The 25,692-nt window shown below is 44.8% G+C and overlaps 1 protein-coding gene across 1 annotated transcript; it reads right to left on the reverse strand.

Annotated features, from left to right (window-relative positions):
- Window positions 1–20,091: 20,091 nt before the first annotated feature.
- LOC138366552 (perilipin-4-like) lies at window positions 20,092–25,177 on the reverse strand. Its single transcript, XM_069327586.1, has 6 exons — window positions 24,593–25,177; window positions 23,394–23,790; window positions 22,632–23,110; window positions 22,126–22,368; window positions 20,676–20,957; window positions 20,092–20,529 (listed from the first exon to the last, which is right to left on the reverse strand). Exons 1-6 carry the CDS (start codon window positions 25,175–25,177, stop codon window positions 20,092–20,094), a joined length of 2,424 nt encoding a protein of 807 aa, XP_069183687.1.
- Window positions 25,178–25,692: the final 515 nt, after the last annotated feature.

Genomic DNA, 25,692 nt, shown 5'->3' on the forward strand with positions numbered 1-25,692 from the left:
CTAGCTGTTTCCAGTCACGCGTTGCTGTGGCTTAGTAACGCACATGCGTTGATGAGCCACAGCAACCTTTCCCTGTCTCCCAGTCCGCCCCACCTTTCCCCCCCTCCGCCGTTCCCTATTTCTCCCAACGATTCCTCACTCCCCCATCCCCTCGTTCTCCCAACTATGCATAAAGGGTCACTCTCCCTCCCCATCATCCCCCACACCATCATGGTCCTCCTAACCATTCCCCACTCCACCATTCCCTTGTCCTCCCCACTATCTCCCACTCCCCCATCCCCTCGTCCTCCCTACCATTCCCCCCCCCCCCTCCCCTCGTCCTCCCCACCATCCCCCACTTCCGTCCCCCTCGTCCTTTCCACCATTCCCCACTCTCTCGTCTGATGATCAAATGATCTGATGTTCCCATCAGAAAATTGGGAGTATCAAATGATCTGGGGCTAGATTCACGAAGAGGCTACGCAAATACTTCCGAACCTATACATCTTTCTCAATCTTTTGCGGCTTTGTTTACAATTATTAAACAGTTAATGATCTCCGAAGCACCAAGGCTGTTTATAATAATAACAACAGTTGATTGGCAAGTTTTCATGCTTGTAAACTGTTTAATAAATGTTACCAAAGGTATCAAAGATTGAGGAACAATGAACACGTTCATAAGTAATTGCGTAACTGCTTCATGAATCTGGCCCCAGCTCTTCCCATCACTGAAGTATATGAAAAAAGTTAAAAAAAGAAAAGAAATTAAAATAATTACAAAAAAATCTATACTTTCGAAATGAACGGTATGTAAACAAAACAGCTCAATTGGAACTCAATGTCACACAAAATAATTAAATCAAAATAAAAATATATCAAAATTTATGAAAAATCAATTTATCAATGAAATCGGAAACATTGAAATGGAATCATAATATATTTGGTAAATCATGTGTTGGTTTTATGTGCAACAGATGGTGCTGATTTAAAAAAAACGCATGTTTTTACCTGTCACAGGGGTGGCATCTATATAGTAGGTATGTGAAAACATGCGTGTATTCGAATGGAACGTTGCGTCGAAATTTCAAAGCAATCGGTGAAGAACTTTCGAAGATTACAGCGTGTGTTGCTCTTACGTCCAACAGATGGCGCTCTTATTTAAAAAAAAACATGTATTTTTCCTGTCACAGGTGAGGCACGTAATAATTAGGTATATAAAAAGGCGCGCCTAGTCGAATGCAACGTTGTGTCAAAATTTCAAAGTAATCGGTAAAGAGGTTTCGAAGATTTCTCTCACATGAAAAACACAGTTTTTTTTTAAAGAAAAGCATGCTTTTTACTGTCACAGACGTGACATATATATTGTATGTATTTAAAAACCTGCTCGGATGCGAATGGAACGTTGTGTGAAAATTTCAAAGCAATCGGTGAAGAACTTTCGGATATCAGCATTTATGAACAAACCAACATTTCCATTTTTATTTATATAGATAGCGTGAGTTGCTCTTACATGCAACAGATGGTATTGTTTCTTAACACTTTCGCGGAGGGGTGGCGCCTGTCATCGTTACCAATTTTTCCCCGTGTCCGCATAAGTGACTCTGGCTGGAGTCTCGAGAAAAAAATATTTGTATAAATTCCAATTTTTATCCGATCTACTTCGGGATAGTTTACAAATGTTCGGAGATTAGCATTTATGAACAAACAAACATTTCCATTTTTATATATATAGATAGATAGCGTGAGTTGCTCTTACGTGCAACAGATGGCGTTGTTTCTTAAAAAAAGAGTGTTTTTACCTGTCACAGGTGGCATTTATACTTATACCTACGAAATGAACAGTATGGTAAAAACACAGCTCAATTCCAACGCAATGTCACAAAATAATTAAATCAAAATGAAAATAAATCACAATCTATGAAAATTCAATTTATCAATTTAATCGGAAACATTGAAATGGAATCGTAATATATTTAGTTTAGTGTGTGTGTGTGTTGCTATTACGTGCAACAGTTGGTGCAGTTTAGAAAAAAAACTTGTTTCTACCTGTCACAGATGTGGCATCAATGTAGTTAGTATATAAAAACATGCGCGTATTCGAATGGAGCGTTGTGTCAAAATTTCAAAGCAATTGGTGAAGAACTTTCAGAGATTAACGCGTGTGTTGCTCTTATATCCAACAGATGGCGGTGTTTTTCAAAAAAGCATGTTTTCCTGTCACAGGTGAGGCATGTATATAGTAGGTATATAAGAAAATGCGCCAATACGAATGCAACTTTGTGTCAAAATTTCAAAGCAATGGGTATAGAGGTTTCAAAGATTTCCCCCCACAAGAAAAACAGATGAAAAAACAGTTTTTCAAACAATCATGTTTTTTTTCCCTTCACAGACATGACATCTATAAAGTATGTATATAAAAACTCGCTCGGATGCGAATGGAACGATGTGTGAAAATTTCAAAGCAATCGGTGAAGAACTTTCGGAGATTAGCGATTTTGAACAAACGAACATTAGCGATTTTGAACAAACGAACATTTCCATTTTTATTTATATAGATTCATGATGTGTTTTTTGCTGTCCATGTCTGTAAGAATGTGTACACTGTCTCACATTGTACTCATTTCTTGCGATGGAGGGATGTTATGACTACGCATATACCAGTATGATCATACTGAGATTGGTGTATGAGTGTGCTCAAACTATACAGTGATATCTTAGTTGATAGCTTCGTATCACGAATATTGTGTATATGATATAATCTTATGTTACCATATATTATTCTTATTTAATGTATTGTCAATGTGTGACATACATTTCCAAGTCTATATTAATTCTGTATCAAAGTTGTTTGCCGTGTAATTGTGGATATATATTAGATGTCTTGTTATAGCAGTAGCCTAATGTCATGGAGTTTGAAAAACATCCTTGTATGCGTATTGTAAGTAATGCTACATCAATGCTCTATAGATAACATTATGGGGACCATGTTGGGAAATGTATACATTTAGTTTCCAGATGAATTATTCATATGTATACTGAGTAGTTTCCATTTTAGTGTTGTACCTTGCATTGTCACATTGTCATGACATATAATGAATATATGGCACTGTGAAATGTTTTCCACTTAGACAATCTTTTGATACATATGTTGTATATCTATGTAAATAAAAATGGAAATGTTCGTTAGCTCAAAATCGTTATTCTGCGAAAGTTCTTCACCGATTGCCTTGAAATTTTCAGACAATGTTCCATTCGCATCCGAGCAGGTTTTTATATACCTATTATATAGATGTCACGTCTCTGACGGGAAAAACAGGCTTTTTTTTTAAAAAACTGTGTTTTTCATGTGAGGGAAATCTTCGAAACCTCTTTACCGATTGCTTTGAAATTTCCACACAACGTTGCATTCGAGTAGGCGAGTGTTTTTATATACCTACTATATACATGCCTCATCTGAGAAAGGAAAAAACATATTTTTTTTTAAACAATGCCATCTGTAGTTCGTAAGAGCAACTCACACTGTAATCTCCAAAAGTTCTTCACCAATTCCTTTAAAATTTTGACACAATGTTCCTATCACATACGTGAGTGATTTTATATACCTACTATTTAGATACAACACCTGTCATCGATATTTTTTTTTTTTTTTTAAACAGCAACCTCTGTTGCATGTACGAACAACACACACTACACAAAATGTTATGATTCCATTTCAATGTTTCCGATTGCATTGATAAAATTATTTTCATTTTAATTTAATTATTTTGTGTGATACTGTGTTGGAATTGAGCTGGGTCGATTACCATACTGTGCATTTCATGGGTATAGTTTGTTTCTTTCTTCATTTTTTCGTTTCTGTTTTTTTTTTTAACTGTTCTGCTTATTTTTCAGTGCAATTGGTGGTGAAATTGAACTGTGTCGATTGATCTGTGTTTGAATATAAATATTTGTTTAGTATATTTTGTTTTTGTTTTATAAACAAGAAAATGGATAACACGTTTAGTTCACAGCTGCAAATGTGCAACAAACTGCTATGAATCCCCTGGCTCCAACGTTAACTGCTTTCTTCACGTTTTGTCAGAATGATGTGTTTGCGGAAACACTGCTGATTTCGGAAGTGCCTACGTATTACACATGGAATGCCAGTAGAAAATCATTTGAACGACACAAACGAGGAGAGCGAGTCGACGGACAACCTGGCATATTGAAATAAACTATGATAGGAAGACTGTACACTGTGCATCCCAGTCAAGATGAATGCTTCTTTCTTTGCATGCTGTTGGTAAATGTTCTCGGTCCAACGTCTTTCCAGTAATTGAGATTTGTGAACGTCGTTACACCCGCCACTTTCTGTAGTGCATGTCAAGCTCTGAATTTATTGGAGAACGACCGACACTGGGATGTATACATTAACATGGGTCCAACACGTCACATCCAAATCAAATTTGTGCATTGTTTGCAATCATATTGACCGCCTGCTCTCCTTCATCTCCAACAGAGTTTTGGGAGAAATATAAATTGCACATGGCTCTAGATATTATCCGTCGATTACGCAAGGAAAATTCAAATATGAACATGGATTTCACAGCAAAATCTACAACGAAGCCTTGATAATGATTGAAGATTTGTGCTTAGAAATCGCGAACAAAGTTCTCAATCAATTGGAAATGCGAATTGATCTGCTGCTGCTTCGTTCGATGTAGAATTGCGTCATGAACAAAATTACAACATAGGTGATCTGTTGTCGTATCTGCAATCAAATATTCTTAAGCTAATGCTTCGGCGAAAAGACATTTACAATCAAATAATTCAAACTGTCAATAACGGGCTTGGAGAAATCTTCTTAGATGCGCCAGGAGGAACTGGTAAAACCTTTCTAATTAGATTGATTCTGGCAGCATTTCGATCACAAAATGGCATAACCTTAACTCCTGCATAGTCCGGAATAGCTGCGACATTGCTATCGGATGGAAGAACTGCTACTTCGGCTTTGAAATTGCCATTGAAAATGCAATTCACTGAAACTTCCACGTGCAACATTTCCAAAGGATCTGGCATGGAAAAAGTATTGCAGAAATGTATACTTATTGTTTGGTATGAATGTACAATGGCCAACAAAAAATCGCACGAGGTTCCGGATTGATCATTGCAAGATTTGTGTGGAAACATCAGACCATTTGGAACGCATTAATATTGCTTGCAGGAGATTTCAGGCAAACATTACCTGCAATTCCTCGATTGACACCAGAGGACGAAATAAATGCTACACTGTAATACTCTACTTTGTGGCGCCAGGTAAACACGTTAAAATTAACTATAAATATGCGTGTCCAGCTGCAAAACGATCCATCAGCTGAGATATTCTCACACCAATTTCTGAAAATTGGGAACGGAAACGTGCTGGTTGACCTGACCTGAGGACGAACTTCATTGCCTCAAAACTTCTATAATTTAGTGACGTCAAAAGAAGAATTGATTGAGAAAGTATTTCCCAATATTCAAACCAATTATAAGAGTCACGATTGGCTGAGTGAACGAGCTGTTCTTGCGGGCAAGAACAAAGGCGTCTAAGAACTTAACAATATTATTCAGTCTAACATCCAAAGCAAGGCAGTCACATACAAGTCCGTCGACACTGTTGAAGAAGTAGACGAAACGGTTAATTATCCAACGGAATTGTTGAATTCACTCGATCTACCATGGATACCAACACACGTACGTCAACTGAAATTCGGCGTGCCAATTATTATGTTGCAAAATATCAACCAGCCAAAACTTTGCAAGGCCACGCACCTTGCAGTAAAAATAATAATCAACAACATCGTAGAAGCAACAATCTTTACAGGACCCTTCAATGATAAAGATGTCCTCATTCCTCGCACACCTATTATTCCAACAGATATGCCATTTCACCTTAAAAGATTGTAATTTCCAATTCGATTGGCGTTTGCAATCACCATCAACAAAGCTCAGGGCCAATCTTTAGAATTGTGCAGTTTATATCTAGACATGGATTACTTCTCTCATGGATAATTATATGTTGCATGTTCTAGATTCGGCAAACCAGAAAATCTCTATACCTCCTCAGACAATAGAACAACAAAAAATATTGTATACCCACAAGCATTGTGAAATTAAACATATTAGAAACATGCAGTTTCTCTTTTCTTTCTTTCCCATTAAACCCAGATTGAGCCACAGCAACGTGTGGCGGGTACAGCTAGTGTATATATATATATATATATATATATATATATATATATATATATATACATATATATCCAGAATCCTCTCGCAGGCATTGAGATAGTGTGGGACCTCGGATGCTCTTTCATCGGTTCCTGTTATATGGGAAAACTCAGTGCCAAATGCTTAATGCACAGACTACCCTAAGAATTCCTACCTCTCTTATGGCTTTGAAGTATAGTGTAGTGGATACAGCATGCAACTGCCACCTTGTTGGCCAGTGTTCGAGTCCCCTGGTGGGTTGAGTGTCTAAAAAGTTATAAACTTCAGCTACGTAGCGTAGTGGGTTAAAGCATACTAGTTATGCCAGCTACTGGAAGGTAGTTGTGCTTTCTGGGTTCGAGTCCCACTGGTGGGTGTTGTCCAAAGATTGTTTATCTTCACTTGTGGTTTATGCAAGTATAGGCTTATAAGCTGGACACGAGTTCTCTCACATTGACAGTGGCTTGACGAAAATTGCAGACTGACCCCTCACTCATCTGGTGCCTTCGGGAGGTAGAGATGTTTGAGATATATATATCTCGAACTATCTACTTCTTTTGTAAGGTCTGATGGCGTAGTGGGTTAAAGCATACTAGTTATGCCAGCTACTGGAAGGTAGTTGTGCTTTCTGGGTTCGAGTCCCACTGGTGGGTGTTGTCCAAAGATTGTTTATCTTCACTTGTGGTTTATGCAAGTATAGGCTTATAAGCTGGACACGAGTTCTCTCACATTGACAGTGGCTTGACGAAAATTGCAGACTGACCCCTCACTCATCTGGTGCCTTCGGGAGGTAGAGATGTTTGAGATATATATATCTCGAACTATCTACTTCTTTTGTAAGGTCTGATGGCGTAGTGGGTTAAAGCATACTAGTTATGCCAGCTACTGGAAGGTAGTTGTGCTTTCTGGGTTCGAGTCCCACTGGTGGGTGTTGTCCAAAGATTGTTTATCTTCACTTGTGGTTTATGCAAGTATAGGCTTATAAGCTGGACACGAGTTCTCTCACATTGACAGTGGCTTGACGAAAATTGCAGACTGACCCCTCACTCATCTGGTGCCTTCGGGAGGTAGAGATGTTTGAGATATATATATCTCGAACTATCTACTTCTTTTGTAAGGTCTGATGGCGTAGTGGGTTAAAGCATACTAGTTATGCCAGCTACTGGAAGGTAGTTGTGCTTTCTGGGTTCGAGTCCCACTGGTGGGTGTTGTCCAAAGATTGTTTATCTTCACTTGTGGTTTATGCAAGTATAGGCTTATAAGCTGGACACGAGTTCTCTCACATTGACAGTGGCTTGACGAAAATTGCAGACTGACCCCTCACTCATCTGGTGCCTTCGGGAGGTAGAGATGTTTGAGATATATATATCTCGAACTATCTACTTCTTTTGTAAGGTCTGATGGCGTAGTGGGTTAAAGCATACTAGTTATGCCAGCTACTGGAAGGTAGTTGTGCTTTCTGGGTTCGAGTCCCACTGGTGGGTGTTGTCCAAAGATTGTTTATCTTCACTTGTGGTTTATGCAAGTATAGGCTTATAAGCTGGACACGAGTTCTCTCACATTGACAGTGGCTTGACGAAAATTGCAGACTGACCCCTCACTCATCTGGTGCCTTCGGGAGGTAGAGATGTTTGAGATATATATATCTCGAACTATCTACTTCTTTTGTAAGGTCTGATGGCGTAGTGGGTTAAAGCATACTAGTTATGCCAGCTACTGGAAGGTAGTTGTGCTTTCTGGGTTCGAGTCCCACTGGTGGGTGTTGTCCAAAGATTATATATATATATATATATATATATATATATATATATATATATATATATATATATATATATATATATATATATATAAAGAATTGGGGTATTTAAATACCCCAAATTCTTTGGGGTATTTAAATACTCCGAAATTTGTATCTCTTTTAAGGGTCTGAGCAGGTGGTGGAGAGGGTTAAGGTGTACCTGTTATGCCAGTTGCTGGAAGGCTTCTGTGCTGGCTAGGGTTCGAGTCTCCTGGTGGGAAAGTGTTCTAAAGTTGTATACTTCACTCTCGTGTTTAGGAGAGTTGTGCCTTAAGCAGAGACACTGTGTCTTCCCATATTAACAGGGACTTGATGAAATTAACGTATAAATGACCCCTCACTTGCTCTGGTGCTCTTGGGAGGTGTTGATCTTTGGGGTATTTAAATACTCCGAAATTACCATCTCTTTTAAGGGTCTGAGCAGGTGGTGGAGAGGGTTAAGGCGTACCTGTTATGCCAGTTGCTGGAAGGCTTCTGTGCTGGCTAGGGTTCGAGTCTCCTGGTGGGAAAGTGTTCTAAAGTTGTATACTTCACTCTCGTGTTTAGGAGAGTTGTGCCTTAAGCAGAGACACTGTGTCTTCCCATATTAACAGGGACTTGATGAAATTAACGTATAAATGACCCCTCACTTGCTCTGGTGCTCTTGGGAGGTGTTGATCTTTGGGGTATTTAAATACTCCGAAATTACCATCTCTTTTAAGGGTCTGAGCAGGTGGTGGAGAGGGTTAAGGCGTACCTGTTATGCCAGTTGCTGGAAGGCTTCTGTGCTGGCTAGGGTTCGAGTCTCCTGGTGGGAAAGTGTTCTAAAGTTGTATACTTCACTCTCGTGTTTAGGAGAGTTGTGCCATATATATATATATATATATATATATATATATATATATATATATATATATATATATATATATATATATATATATATATATATATATATATATATATATATATAACTGAAAACTCACACCCCAGAAGTGACTCGAACCCATACTCCCAGGAGCAACGCAACTGGTATGTACAAGACGCCTTAATCCACTTGACCATCACGACCGGACAAAATGAGGTGATAGCCGAGGCTATTTGAACCACCCCACCGCCGGCACTCGGATAGTAATCTTGGGCATAGCATTTTACCAAATCACCTCATTCTTTGGGGCACACGTGAGGAACACAAATGCGAACAAGCCTGAATGGTCCCCAGGACAATATGCAACTGAAAACTCACACCCCAGAAGTGACTCGAACCCATACTCCCAGGAGCAACGCAACTGGTATGTACAAGACGCCTTAATCCACTTGACCATCACGACCGGACAAAATGAGGTGATAGCTGAGACTATTTGAACCACCCCACCGCCAGCACTCGGATAGTAATCTTGGGCATAGCATTTTACCAAATCACCTCATTCTTTGGGGCACACGTGAGGAACACAAATGCGAACAAGCCTGAATGGTCCCCAGGACAATATGCAACTGAAAACTCACACCCCAGAAGTGACTCGAACCCATAACCCATACTCCCAGGAGCAACGCAACTGGTATGTACAAGACGCCTTAATCCACTTGACCATCACGACCGGACAAAATGAGGTGATAGCCGAGGCTATTTGAACCACCCCACCGCCGGCACTCGGATAGTAATCTTGGGCATAGCATTTTACCAAATCACCTCATTCTTTGGGGCACACGTGAGGAACACAAATGCGAACAAGCCTGAATGGTCCCCAGGACAATATGCAACTGAAAACTCACACCCCAGAAGTGACTCGAACCCATACTCCCAGGAGCAACGCAACTGGTATGTACAAGACGCCTTAATCCACTTGTCCGGTCGTGATGATCAAGTGGATTAAGGCGTCTTGTACATACCAGTTGCGTTGCTCCTGGGAGTATGGGTTCGAGTCACTTCTTGGGTGTGAGTTTTCAGTTGCATATTGTCCTGGGGACCATTCAGGCTTGTTCGCATTTGTGTTCCTCACGTGTGCCCCAAAGAATGAGGTGATTTGGTAAAATGCTATGCCCAAGATTACTATCCGAGTGCCGGCGGTGGGGTGGTTCAAATAGCCTCGGCTATCACCTCATTTTGTCTGGTCGTGATGGTCAAGTGGATTAAGGCATCTTGTACATACCAGTTGCGTTGCTCCTGGGAGTATGGGTTCGAGTCACTTCTGGGGTGTGAGTTTTCAGTTGCATATTGTCCTGGGGACCATTCAGGCTTGTTCGCATTTGTGTTCCTCACGTGTGCCCCAAAGAATGAGGTGATTTGGTAAAATGCTATGCCCAAGATTACTATCCGAGTGCCGGCGGTGGGGTGGTTCAAATAGCCTCGGCTATCACCTCATTTTGTCCGGTCGTGATGGTCAAGTGGATTAAGGCGTCTTGTACATACCAGTTGCGTTGCTCCTGGGAGTATGGGTTCGAGTCACTTCTGGGGTGTGAGTTTTCAGTTGCATATAGTCCTGGGGACCATTCAGGCTTGTTCGCATATATATATATATATATATATATATATATATATATATATATATATATATATATATATATATATATATATATATATATATATATATATATATATATATATATATATATATATATGCGAACAAGCCTGAATGGTCCCCAGGACAATATGCAACTGAAAACTCACACCCCAGAAGTGACTCGAACCCATAACCCATACTCCCAGGAGCAACGCAACTGGTATGTACAAGACGCCTTAATCCACTTGACCATCACGACCGGACAAAATGAGGTGATAGCCGAGGCTATTTGAACCACCCCACCGCCGGCACTCGGATAGTAATCTTGGGCATAGCATTTTACCAAATCACCTCATTCTTTGGGGCACACGTGAGGAACACAAATGCGAACAAGCCTGAATGGTCCCCAGGACAATATGCAACTGAAAACTCACACCCAAGAAGTGACTCGAACCCATACTCCCAGGAGCAACGCAACTGGTATGTACAAGACGCCTTAATCCACTTGACCATCACGACCGGACAAGTGGATTAAGGCGTCTTGTACATACCAGTTGCGTTGCTCCTGGGAGTATGGGTTCGAGTCACTTCTGGGGTGTGAGTTTTCAGTTGCATATTGTCCTGGGGACCATTCAGGCTTGTTCGCATTTGTGTTCCTCACGTGTGCCCCAAAGAATGAGGTGATTTGGTAAAATGCTATGCCCAAGATTACTATCCGAGTGCCGGCGGTGGGGTGGTTCAAATAGCCTCGGCTATCACCTCATTTTGTCCGGTCGTGATGGTCAAGTGGATTAAGGCGTCTTGTACATACCAGTTGCGTTGCTCCTGGGAGTATGGGTTCGAGTCACTTCTGGGGTGTGAGTTTTCAGTTGCATATTGTCCTGGGGACCATTCAGGCTTGTTCGCATTTGTGTTCCTCACGTGTGCCCCAAAGAATGAGGTGATTTGGTAAAATGCTATGCCCAAGATTACTATCCGAGTGCCGGCGGTGGGGTGGTTCAAATAGCCTCGGCTATCACCTCATTTTGTCCGGTCGTGATGGTCAAGTGAATTAAGGCGTCTTGTACATACCAGTTGCGTTGCTCCTGGGAGTATGGGTTATGGGTTCGAGTCACTTCTGGGGTGTGAGTTTTCAGTTGCATATTGTCCTGGGGACCATTCAGGCTTGTTCGCATTTGTGTTCCTCACGTGTGCCCCAAAGAATGAGGTGATTTGGTAAAATGCTATGCCCAAGATTACTATCCGAGTGCCGGTGGTGGGGTGGTTCAAATAGTCTCAGCTATCACCTCATTTTGTCCGGTCGTGATGGTCAAGTGGATTAAGGCGTCTTGTACATACCAGTTGCGTTGCTCCTGGGAGTATGGGTTCGAGTCACTTCTGGGGTGTGAGTTTTCAGTTGCATATTGTCCTGGGGACCATTCAGGCTTGTTCGCATTTGTGTTCCTCACGTGTGCCCCAAAGAATGAGGTGATTTGGTAAAATGCTATGCCCAAGATTACTATCTGAGTGCCGGCGGTGGGGTGGTTCAAATAGCCTCGGCTATCACCTCATTGTTTCTGGTCGTGATGGTCAAGTGGATTAAGGCGTCTTGTACATACCAGTTGCGTTGCTCCTGGGAGTATGGGTTCGAGTCACTTCTGGGGTGTGAGTTTTCAGTTGCATATTGTCCTGGGGACCATTCAGGCTTGTTCGCATTTGTGTTCCTCACGTGTGCCCCAAAGAATGAGGTGATTTGGTAAAATGCTATGCCCAAGATTACTATCCGAGTGCCGGCGGTGGGGTGGTTCAAATAGCCTCGGCTATCACCTCATTTTGTCCGGTCGTGATGGTCAAGTGGATTAAGGCGTCTTGTACATACCAGTTGCGTTGCTCCTGGGAGTATGGGTTCGAGTCACTTCTGGGGTGTGAGTTTTCAGTTGCATATAGTCCTGGGGACCATTCAGGCTTGTTCGCATATATATATATATATATATATATATATATATATATATATATATATATATATATGTATATATATATATATATATATATATATATATATATATATATATATATGTCGTACCTAGTAGCCAGAACGCACTTCTCGGCCTACTATGCAGGCTCGATTTGCCTAATAGGCCAAGTTTTCCTGAATTAAAATAATTTCTCTAATTTTTTTCTTATGAAATGATAAAGCTACCCGTTTCATTATGTATGAGGTAAATTTTTTTTTATTGGAGTTAAAATTAACGTAGATATATGACCGAACCTAACCAACCCTACCTAACCTATCTTTATAGGTTAGGTTAGGTTAGGTAGCCGAAAAAGTTAGGTTAGGTTAGGTTAGATAGGTTAGGTAGTCGAAAAACAATTAATTCATGAAAACTTGGCTTATTAGGCAAATCGGGCCTTGCATAGTAGGGTGAGAAGTGCGTTCTGGCTACTAGGTACGACATATATATATATATATATATATATATATATATATATATATATATATATATATATATATATATATATATATATATATATATATGTCGTACTTAGTAGCCAGAAAGTCGTACTCGGCTTGCTATGCAAGGCTCGATTTGCCTAATAAGCCAAGTTTTCATGAATTAATATATTTTCTCTAATATTTTTCTTATGAAATGATAAAGCTACCCATTTCATTATGAATGAGGTCAATTTCTTTTTATTGGAGTTAAAATTAACGTAGATATATGACTGAACCTAACCAACCCTACCTAACCTAACCTAACCTATCTTTATAGTTTAGGTTAGGTTAGGTAGCCGAAAAAGTTAGGTTAGGTTAGGTTAGGTAGGTTACGTAGTCGAAAAACAATTAATTCATAAAAACTTGGCTTATTAGGCAAATCGGGCCTTGCATAGTAGGCCGAGAAGTGCGTTCTGGCTACTAGGTACGACATATATATATATATATATATATATATATATATATATATATATATATATATATATATATATATATATATATATATATATATATATATATATATATTATTAAATATGACCGAAAAAGTAAGATTAATAATTCTAACACGAATTTTCTCAATCTTTCGTACATTACGCTTCACTGTTGGAGGTAAATCAAAAATCACTTCTCCAAAATTCATTTTTATTTCTAGTCTGACGCGACACGGGCGCGTTTCGTAAAACTTATTACATTTTCAAAGACTTCACAAATACACAACTGATTTGAACTTACGTATCTCTGATTTTATATCTACATTTGAGTGAGGTGGGAGGGGTGATGTGGCATTAACACAAGACAGAACAAGAGGGGATATTAATAGGGTATTAAAAGTATCAACACAAGACAGAACAGAAACAATGGGTATTGAATAGAAGTGTTTGTAGAAAGCCTATTGGTCCATATTTCTTGATGCTTCTATATTGGAGCAGAGTCTTGAGGTGGGTAGAATATAGTTGTGCAATAATTGGCTGTTGATTGCTGGTGTTGACTTCTTGATGTGTAGTGCCTCGCAAACGTCAAGCCGCCTGCTATCGCTGTATCTATCGATGATTTCTGTGTTGTTTACTAGGATTTCTCTGGCGATGGTTTGGTTATGGGAAGAGATTATATGTTCCTTAATGGAGCCCTGTTGCTTATGCATCGTTAAACGCCTAGAAAGAGATGTTGTTGTCTTGCCTATATACTGGGTTTTTTAGAGCTTACAGTCCCCAAGTGGGCATTTGAAGGCATAGACGACGTTAGTCTCTTTTAAAGCGTTCTGTTTTGTGTCTGGAGAGTTTCTCATGAGTAGGCTCGCCGTTTTTCTGGTTTTATAGTAAATCGTCAGTTGTATCCTCTGATTTTTGTCTGTAGGGATAACGTTTCTATTAACAATATCTTTCAGGACCCTTTCCTCCGTTTTATGAGCTGTGGAAAAGAAGTTCCTGTAAAATAGTCTAATAGGGGGTATAGGTGTTGTGTTAGTTGTCTCTTCAGAGGTTGCATGGCTTTTCACTTTCCTTCTTATGATGTCTTCGATGAAACCATTGGAGAAGCCGTTATTGACTAGGACCTGCCTTACCCTACAGAGTTCTTCGTCGACTTGCTTCCATTCTGAGCTGTGGCTGAGAGCACGGTCGACGTATGCGTTAACAACACTCCTCTTGTACCTGTCAGGGCAGTCGCTGTTGGCATTTAGGCACATTCCTATGTTTGTTTCCTTAGTGTAGACTGCAGTGTGGAAACCTCCGCCCTTTTCCATGACTGTTACATCTAGAAAAGGCAGCTTCCCATCCTTTTCCGTCTCGTAAGTGAAACGCAGCACGGAACTCTGCTCAAATGCCTCCTTCAGCTCCTGCAGATGTCTGACATCAGGTACCTGTGTAAAAATGTCGTCAACATACCTGCAGTATATGGCCGGTTTCAAGTTCATGTCGACTAAGACTTTTTGCTCGATGGTACCCATGTAGAAGTTTGCAAACAGGACACCTAGGGGAGAACCCATGGCGACCCCATCTACTTGCTTATACATGTGCCCATCCGGGCTCAAGAAGGGTGCCTCTTTAGTACAAGCTTGGAGTAGTTTCCTCAGAATACTTTCTGGCATGTCAAGAGGAGTACAGGCTGGATCACGATACACTCTGTCGGCTATCATTCCGATTGTCTCGTCCACAGGTACGTTGGTAAACAGCGATTCTACGTCCAACGAGGCTCTTATCCCTGTGGCCCGTGTGCCCCGCAGTAAGTCCACAAATTCCTTTGGAGACTTCAGTCTGAAGGCGCAAGGAACATAAGGAGTCAGCAGGCCGTTGAGTCGCTTCGCCAGTCTGTACGTGGGTGTGGGTATCTGGCTAATGATTGGCCGAAGTGGGTTTCCAGGCTTGTGCGTCTTGACATTTCCATACGCATATCCAGGTTTATATTCCCCAATGATCTTTGGCAGGTGGAGTCCGGATTTCTTGGCGTTCACAGTTTCGATCAGTTTGTTGACCTTTGCTTTTAATTCGGCTGTAGTGTCCTTCGTTACCCTTTGGAATATATATATATATATATATATATATATATATATATATATATATATATATATATTATTAAATATGACAGAAAAAGTAAGATTAATAATTCTAACACGAATTTTCTCGATCTTTCGTACATTTCTTTTCACTGTTGGTGGTAATTCAAAAATCAATTCTCCAAAATTCATTTTTATTTCTAGTCTGACGCGACACTTGAGTGCGTTTTGTAAAACTTATTACATTTTCAAAGACTTAAGTTTACACATACACAACTGAATAGAACTTACACATCTCTGATTTGTTTATATCTACATTTGAGTGAGGTGGATGGGGTGAGGTGGCATTAATAGGGTATTAATTTCATCAACACAAGACCGAACACGAAACAATGGGTATTGAATGGAAGTGATTGTAGAAAGCCTATTGGTCCATATTTCTTGATGCTTCTATATTGGAGCGGAGTCTTGAGGTGGGTAGAATATAGTTATGCATTAATTGGCTGTTGATTGCTGGTGTTGACTTTTTAATGTGTAGTGCCTCGCAAACGTCAAGCCGCCTGCTATCGCTGTATCTATCGATGACTTCTGTGTTGTTTACTAGGATTTCTCTGGCGATGGTTTGGTTGTGTGAAGAGATTATATGTTCCTTAATGGAGCCCTGTTGCTTATGCATCGTCAAATGCCTAGAAAGAGATGTTGTTGTCTTGCCTATATACTGGGTTTTTTGGAGCTTACAGTCCCCAAGAGGGCATTTGAAGGCATAGACGACGTTGGTCTCTTTTAAAGCGTTCTGCTTTGTGTCTGGAGAGTTTCTCATGAGTAGGCTGGCTGTTTTTCTGGTTTTATAGTAAATCGTCAGTTGTATCCTCTGATTTTTGTCTGTAGGGATAACGTTTCTATTAACAATATCTTTCAGGACCCTTTCCTCCGTTTTATGAGCTGTGGAAAAGAAGTTCCTGTAAAATAGTCTAATAGGGGGTATAGGTGTTGTGTTAGTTGTCTCTTCAGAGGTTGCATGGCGTTTCACTTTCTTTCTTATGATGTCTTCGACGAAACCATTGGAGAAGCCGTTGTTGACTAGGACCTGCCTTACCCTACAGAGTTCTTCGTCGACTTGCTTCCATTCTGAGCTGTGGCTGAGAGCACGGTCGACATATGCGTTAACAACACTCCTCTTGTACCTGTGTGGGCAGTCGCTGTTGGCATTTAGGCACATTCCTATGTTCGTTTCCTTAGTGTAGACTGCAGTGTGGAAACCTCCGCTCTTTTCCATGACTGTTACATCTAGAAAGGGCAGCTTCCCATCCTTTTCCATCTCGTAAGTGAAACGCAGCACGGAACTCTGCTCAAACGCCTCCTTCAGCTCCTGCAGATGTCTGACATCAGGTACCTGTGTAAAAATGTCGTCAACGTACCTGCAGTATATGGCCGGTTTCAAGTTCATGTCGACTAAGACTTTTTGCTCGATGGTACCCATGTAGAAGTTTGCAAACAGGACACCTAGGGGAGAACCCATGGCGACCCCATCTACTTGCTTATACATGTGCCCATCAGGGCTCAAGAAGGGTGCCTCTTTAGTACAAGCTTGGAGTAGTTTCCTTAGAATATTTTCTGGTATGTCAAGAGGAGTACAGGCTGGATCACGATACACTCTGTCGGCTATCATCCCGATTGTCTCGTCCACAGGTACGTTAGTGAACAGTGATTCTACGTCCAACGAGGCTCTTATCCCTGTAGCCCGTGTGCCCCGCAGTAAGTCAACAAATTCCTTTGGAGACTTCAGGCTGAAGGCGCAAGGGACATAAGGAGTCAGCAGGCCGTTGAGTCGCTTCGCCAGTCTGTACGTGGGTGTGGGTATCTGGCTAATGATTGGCCGAAGTGGGTTTCCAGGCTTGTGTGTCTTGACATTTCCATACGCATATCCAGGTTTATATTCCCCAATAATCTTTGACAGGTGGAGTCCGGATTTCTTGGCGTTCACAGTTTCGATCAGTTTGTTGACCTTTGCTTTTAATTCGGCTGTAGTGTCCTTCGTTACCCTTTGGAATTTAGTTTGGTCAGAGAGTATGAGGTTCATTTTCGCCAGATTTTCGTCTTTTTTAAGAATGACGTATATTGGCGACTTGTCGCCTCTCCTGACAACTATCTCCTTGTTCTCACGAAGGCTTTTAGCTGCCGCTTTGAGCTCCGGGGGACAATATGGTGCTTCTGTAATTGCCTCGATTCTTTCCTCCTTCCGCAATAAGTTCTGCTTGTAAGGTATCTTTGGTAGTGACCTTCTTTTGTGTCTCGAGGTCGAATATGTCGTCCAACAGGATTTCCAACTCCACTTTCCGGGCCATCACACTCGGTCTGGACATAACATGACAGTTTATACCCAGATTTAGGAGAGTGATTTGGTCCTCAGTGAGGTTAATTCCTGCAAGGTTCAGGAAGCCATCTCTTGGTCGTGGAATTGCCATTGGTCCTCCATATAACGTTGTTAGTTTCTTGATAATCCTTGTTTCAGTGCTGAGGTGATGTCGGTCTGTGAGGATGTCGAGGTGTTGTTCAATGCGGGTACGGAGACTTTCGTCGATGTTGCTATTTCTCCATTCGTTTGTAGCATGAAGTAGTTGCGTTTTGTTGTCTTTGATTTCATTTTCCGCCTTGTATATCTGATCACGAATCAGATCCTGGCGATATTTTATCGTGAAGGCTTGATTCCTTGCTGCTGGGTCGTGTGTTTTAATATTAGTATATTTTGGTAGCAGTCTTTCCTGTAGACATATATTATTAAATATGACCGAAAAGTAAGATTAATAATTCTAACACGAATTTTCTCGATCTTTCGTACATTTCTTTTCACTGTTGGTGGTAATTCAAAAATCAATTCTCCAAAATTCATTTTTATTTCTAGTCTGACGCGACACTTGAGCGCGTTTCGTAAAACTTATTACATTTTCAAAGACTTTAGCTTACACATACACAACTGAATAGAACTTACACATCTCCGATTTGTTTATATCTACATTTGAGTGAGGTGGATGGGGTGAGGTGGCATTAATAGGGTATTAATTTCATCAACACAAGACACAACACGAAACAATGGGTATTGAATGGAAGTGATTGTAGAAAGCCTATTGGTCCATATTTCTTGATGCTTCTATATTGGAGCGGAGTCTTGAGGTGGGTAGAATATAGTTATGCATTAATTGGCTGTTGATTGCTGGTGTTGACTTTTTAATGTGTAGTGCCTCGCAAACGTCAAGCCGCCTGCTATCGCTGTATCTATCGATGACTTCTGTGTTGTTTACTAGGATTTCTCTGGCGATGGTTTGGTTGTGGGAAGAGATTATATGTTCCTTAATGGAGCCCTGTTGCTTATGCATCGTTAAACGCCTAGAAAGAGATGTTGTTGTCTTGCCTATATACTGGGTTTTTTGGAGCTTACAGTCCCCAAGAGGGCATTTGAAGGCATAGACGACGTTGGTCTCTTTTAAAGCGTTCTGCTTTGTGTCTGGAGAGTTTCTCATGAGTAGACTGACCGTTTTTCTGGTTTTGATGATGAGCCCTGCTGCTGTAATAAATTTGTAATGAGCCCTGCTGCTACTCCCTGCTGAAGGTTCACCAGCTCTGCCACTACTCCCTGCTGAAGGTTCACCAGCCTCTGACACTACTCCCTGCTGAAGGTTCACAAGCCCTGCCACTACTCCCTGCTGAATGTTCAGCAGCCCTGCTGCTACTCCCTGCTGAAGATTCACCCACCCTGCCACTACTCCCTGCTGAAGATACTCCAGTCCTAACACTACTCCCTGCTGAAGGCTCAACAGCCCTGCTGCTACTCCCTGCCGAAGGTTCACCAGCCCTGCTGAAGGTTCACCAGTCCTGCCGCTACTCCCTGCTGAATGTTCACTAGCCCCACAACTACTCCGGGCTGAAGGTTCACCAGCCCTGCCACTACTCCCTGCTGAAGGTTCACCAGCCCTGCCGCTATTCCCTGCTGAAGGTTCACCAGCTCTGGCACTACTCCCTGCTGAAGGTTCACCAGCCCTGCAACTACTCCCTGCTGAAGGTTCACCAGCCCTGCTAATACTCACTGCTGAAGGTTCACCAGCCCTCCCTCTCCTCCCTGATGATAGTTCAGAAGCCCTACCACTACTCCCTACTGAAGGTTCACCAGCCCTGCCACTACTCCCTGCTGAAGGTTTACCAGCCCTCCCTCTCCTCCCTGATGATGGTTCAGAAGCCCTACCACTACTCCCTGCTGAAGGTTCACCAGCCCTGACATTAATCCCTGCTGAAGGTTCACCAGCCCTGCCACTACTCACCACTGAAGGTTCACCAGCCCTGCCACTACTCCCTGCTGAAGGTGAAGGTTCACTTGCCCTGCCCTACTCCCTGTTGAAGGTTCACCCACGCTGCAGCTACTCCCTGCTGAAGGTACCCCAGCCATGCTGAAGGTTCACCAGCCCTGCCGCTTCTCCCTGCTGAATGTTCACTAGCCCTGCAACTACTCCCGGCTGAAGGTTCACCAGCCCTGCCACTACTCCCTGCTGAAGGGTCATCCACCCTGCTGATAGTCCCTGCTGAAGGTTCACCAGCCCTGCTGCTACTCTCTGCTGAAGGTTCACCAGCCCTGCCGCTATTCCTTGCTGAAGGTTCACCCACCCTGCTGAATATTCACCGATCCTCCTGCTACTCCCTGCTGAAGGATCACTAGCCCTACCGCTATTCCCTGCTGAAGGTTTACCAGCCCTGCCACTACTCCCTGCTGAATGTTCACCATCCCTGAAACTACTCCCTGCTGAAGGTTCACCAGCTCTGCCACTACTTTCTGCTGAAGGTTCACCAGCCCTGCCACTACTCCCTGCTGAAGGTTCACCAGCCCTGCCACTAATCCCTGCTGAAGGTTCACCAGCTCTGCCACTACTTTCTGCTGAAGGTTCACCAGCCCTGCCACTACTCCGTGCTGAAGGTTCACAAGCCCTGCTGCTACTCCCTGGTGAAGGTTCACCAGCCCTGCCACTACTTCCTGCTGAAGGTTCACCAGCCCTTCTGCTGCTCCCTGCTGAAGTATCACCAGCCCTGCTGCTACATCCTACTGAAGGTTCACAAGATCTGCCGCTACTCCCTGCTGAAGGTTCACCAGCTCTGCTGCTTCTCCCTGTTGAAGGTTCACCAGCCCTTCCACTAATCCCTGATGATGGTTCAGCAGCTTGCCACTACTCCCTGCTGAAGGTTCACCAGCCCTGCTACTACTCCCTGCTGAAGGTTCACTAGCCCTGCAACTACTCCCGGCTGAAGGTTCACCAGCCGTGACACTACTCCCTGCTGAAGTGTCATCCACCCTGCTGATAGTCCCTGCTGAAGGTTTACCAGCCCTGCTGCTACTCTCTGCTGAAGGTTCACCAGCCCTGCCGCTATTCCCTGCTGAAGGTTCACTAGCTCTGTTGCTACTTCCTGATGAAGGTTAATCAGCCCTGCCGCTACTTCCTGCTGAAGGTTCACCAGCCCTGCTGCTACTCCCTACAGAAGGTTCACCAGCCTTACCACTATTCCCTGCTGAAGGTTCACCAGCCCTGCCACTACTCCCTGCTGAATGTTCACCAGCCCTGCTGCTACTCCCTGCTGAATGTTCACCAGCCTTGCACCTACTCCCTGATGAAGGTTCACCAGCCCTGAAACTACTCCCTGCTCAAGGTTCACCAGCCCTGCCACTACTCATTGCTGAAGGTTCACCCACCCTGCTGAAGATTCACCGGTCCTTCTGCTACTCCCTGCTGAAGGATCACTAGCCCTGCCGCTATTCCCTGCTGAAGGTTCACCAGCCCTGCCACTACTCCCTGCTGAAGGTTCACCAGCTCTGAAACGACTCCCTGCTGAAGGTTCACCATCCCTTCCACTAATCCCTGATGATGGTTCAGCAGCCTGCCGCTACTCCCTGTTGAAGGTTGACCAGCCCTGCAGCTACTCCCTGCTGAAAATTATCCGGTCTTGCTGCTACTCCCTGCTGAAGGTTCACTAGCTCTGTTGCTACTCCCTGATGAAGGTTAATGAGCCCTGCCGCTACTTCCTGCTAAAGATTCACCAGCCCTGCCACTGTTCCCTGCTGAAGGTTCACCAGCCCCTGCCACTACTCCCTGCTGAAGGTTCACAAGCCCTGCCGCTACTCCCTGCTGAATGTTCACCAGCCCTGCTGCTACTCCCTGCTGATTAGGTTCACAAGCCCCGCCACTACTCCCTGCTGAATGTTCACCAGCTCTGCTGCTACTCCAAGCTGAAGGTTCACCAGCCCTGTTGCTACCCCCTGCTGAAGGTTCACCAGCCCTGCTGCTACTCCCTGCTGAAGGTTCACAAGCCCTGCCACTACTCTCTGCTGAAGGTTCACCAACCCTGCTACTACTCCTTGCTGAAGGTTCACCCACCCTGATGATACTCCCTGCCGGAGGTTCACCGGCCCTGCTGCTACTTCCTGCTGAAGGATCACCAGCCCTGCCGCTATTCCCTGCTGAAGATTCTCCAGCCCTGCCACTACTCGCTGCTGAAGGTTCACCAGCCCTGCAACTACTCCCTGCTGAAGGTTCACCAGCCCTGCCACTACTCCCTGCTGAAGGTTCACCAGCCTTGCCACTACTTCCTGCTGAAGGTTCACGAGCCCTGCTGCTACTCCCTACAGAAGGTTCACCAGCCTTACCACTACTCCCTTCTGAAGGTTCACCAGCCCTGTCGCTACTCCCTGCTCAAGGTTCACCAGCCCTGCCACTACTCCCTGCTGAATGTTCACCAGCCCTGCTGCTACTCCCTGCTGAAGGTTCACCAGCCCTGCACCTACTCCCTGATGAACGTTCACCAGCCCTGCCGCTGCTCCCTGCTGAAGGTTCACTAGCCCTGCCATTACTCCCTGCTGAAGGTTCACCAGCCCTGCCACTACTCCTTGCTGAAGGTTCACCCACCCTGCTGAATATTCACCGATCCTCCTGCTACTCCCTGCTGAAGGATCACTAGCCCTACCGCTATTCCCTGCTGAAGGTTTACCAGCCCTGCCACTACTCTCTGCTGAATGTTCACCATCCCTGAAACTACTCCCTGCTGAAGGTTCACCAGCTCTGCCACTACTTCCTGCTGAAGGTTCACCAGCCCTGCCACTACTCCCTGCTGAAGGTTCACAAGCCCTGCTGCTACTCCCTGGTGAAGGTTCACCAGCCCTGCCACTACTTCGTGCTGAAGGTTCACCAGCCCTTCTGCTGCTCCCTGCTGAAGTATCACCAGCCCTGCTGCTATATCCTGCTGAAGGTTCACAAGATCTGCCGCTACTCCCTGCTGAAGGTTCACCAGCTCTGCTGCTTCTCCCTGTTGAAGGTTCACCAGCCCTTCCACTAATCCCTGATGATGGTTCAGCAGCTTGCCACTACTCCCTGCTGAAGGTTCACCAGCCCTGCTACTACTCGCTGCTGAAGGTTCACTAGCCCTGCAACTACTCCCGGCTGAAGGTTCACCAGCCCTGCTACTACTCGCTGCTGAAGGTTCACTAGCCCTGCCACTACTCCCTGCTGAAGGGTCATCCACCCTGCTGATAGTCCCAGCTGAAGGTTTACCAGCCCTGCTGCTACTCTCTGCTGAAGGTTCACCAGCCTTGCCGCTATTCCCTGCTGAAGGTTCACTAGCTCTGTTGCTACTTCCTGATGAAGGTTAATCAGCCCTGCCGCTACTCCCTGCTGAAGGTTCACCAGCCCTGCTGCTACTCCCTACAGAAGGTTCACCAGCCTTACCACTATTCCCTGCTGAAGGTTCACCAGCCCTGCCACTACTCCCTGCTGAATGTTCACCAGCCCTGCTGCTACTCCCTGCTGAAGGTTCACCAGCCTTGCACCTACTCCCTGATGAAGGTTCACCAGCCCTGAAACTACTCCCTGCTCAAGGTTCACCAGCCCTGCCACTACTCATTGCTGAAGGTTCACCCACCCTGCTGAAGATTCACCGGTCCTTCTGCTACTCCCTGCTGAAGGTTCACAAGCCCTGCCACTACTCTCTGCTGAAGGTTCACCAACCCTGCTACTACTCCTTGCTGAAGGTTCACCCACACTGATGATACTCCCTGCCGGAGGTTCACCGGCCCTGCAGCTACTTCCTGCTGAAGGATCACCAGCCCTGCCGCTATTCCTTGCTGAAGATTCTCCAGCCCTGCCACTACTCGCTGCTGAAGGTTCACCAGCCCTGCAACTTCTCCCTGCTGAAGGTTCACCAGCCCTGTCGCTACTCCCTGCTCAAGGTTCACCAGCCCTGCCACTACTCCCTGCTGAAGGTTCACCAGCCTTGCCACTACTTCCTGCTGAATGTTCACGAGCCCTGCTGCTACTCCCTACAGAAGGTTCACCAGCCTGACCACTACTCCCTTCTGAAGGTTCACCAGCTCTCCCACTACTCCCTGCTGAATGTTCACCAGCCCTGCTGCTACTCTCTGCTGAAGGTTCACCAGCCCTGCACCTACTCCCTGATGAACGTTCACCAGCCCTGCCGCTGCTCCCAGCTGAAGGTTCACTAGCCCTGCCATTACTCCCTGCTGAAGGTTCACCAGCCCTGCCACTACTCCTTGCTGAAGGTTCACCCACCCTGCTGAATATTCACCGATCCTCCTGCTACTCCCTGGTGAAGGATCACTAGCCCTACCGCTATTCCCTGCTGAAGGTTAACCAGCCCTGCCATTACTCCCTGCTGAATGTTCACCATCCCTGAAACTACTCCCTGCTGAAGGTTCACCAGCTCTGCCACTACTTCCTGCTGAAGGTTCACCAGCCCTGCCACTACTCCCTGCTGAAGGTTCACCAGCCCTGCCACTACTCCCTGCTGAAGGTTCACCAGCTCTGCCACTACTTCCTGCTGAAGGTTCACCAGCCCTGCCACTACTCCGTGCTGAAGGTTCACAAGCCCTGCTGCTACTCCCTGCTGAAGGTTCACCAGCCCTGCCACTACTTCCTGCTGAAGGTTCACCAGCCCTTCTGCTGCTCCCTGCTGAAGTATCACCAGCCCTGCTGCTACATCCTGCTGAAGGTTCACAAGATCTGCCGCTACTCCCTGCTGAAGGTTCACCAGCTCTGCTGCTTCTCCCTGTTGAAGGTTCACCAGCCCTTCCACTAATCCCTGATGATGGTTCAGCAGCTTGCCACTAATCCCTGCTGAAGGTTCACCAGCTCTGCCACTACTTCCTGCTGAGGGTTCACCAGCCCTGCCACTACACCCTGCTGAAGGTTCACCAGCTGAGCCACTTTTCCCTGCTGAAGGTTCACAAGCCCAGCTGCTACTCCCCGCTGAAGGTTCACAAGCCCTGCTACTACTCCCTGCTGAAGGTTCACCAGCAGTACCGCTACTCCCTGCTGAAGATTCATCAGCCCTGCAGCTACTCCTTGCTGAAGGTTCAGAGGCCCTGCCACAACTTCCTGCTGAAGATTCACCAGCCCTGCTGCTAGTCCCTGCAGAAGGTTCACCAGCCCTGCCACTACTCCCTGCTGAAGGTGAAGGTTCACTTGCCCTGCCACTACTCCCTGTTGAAGGTTCACCCACACTGCAGCTACTCCCTGCTGAAGGTACCCCAGCCATGCTGCTACTCCCTGCCGAAGGTTCACCAGCCCTCCTGAAGGTTCACCATCCCTGCCGCTACTCCCTGCTGAATGTTCACTAGCCCTGCAACTACTCCCGGCTGAAGGTTCACCAGCCCTGCCACTACTCCCTGCTGTAGCGTCATCCACCATGCTGATAATCCCTGCTGAAGGTTAACCAGCCCAGCTGCTACTCCCTACAGAAGGTTCACCAGCCTTACCACTATTCTCTGCTGAAGGTTCACCAGCCCTGCCACTATTCCCTGCTGAATGTTCACCAGCCCTGCTGCTACTCCCTGCTGAAGGTTCATCAGCCTTGCACCTACTCCCTGATGAAGGTTCACCAGCCCTGAAACTACTCCCTGCTCAAGGTTCACCAGCCCTGCCGCTACTCCTTGCTGAAGGTTCACCCACCCTGCTGAAGATTCACCGGTCCTTCTGCTACTCCCTGCTGAAGGATCACTAGCCCTGCCACTATTCCCTGCTGAAGGTTCACCAGCCCTGCCACTACTCCCTGCTGAAGGTTCACCAGCCCTGAAACTACTCCCGGCTGAAGGTACACCAGCCCTTCCACTAATCCCTGGTGATGGTTCAGCAGCCTGCCGCTACTCCCTGTTGAAGGTTCACTAGCCCTGCAGCTACTCCCTGCTGAAAATTAAACGGCCTTG

The sequence above is a fragment of the Procambarus clarkii genome, chromosome 19 (genome assembly GCF_040958095.1).
Source record: "Procambarus clarkii isolate CNS0578487 chromosome 19, FALCON_Pclarkii_2.0, whole genome shotgun sequence".
Lineage (NCBI taxonomy): Eukaryota > Metazoa > Arthropoda > Malacostraca > Decapoda > Cambaridae > Procambarus > Procambarus clarkii.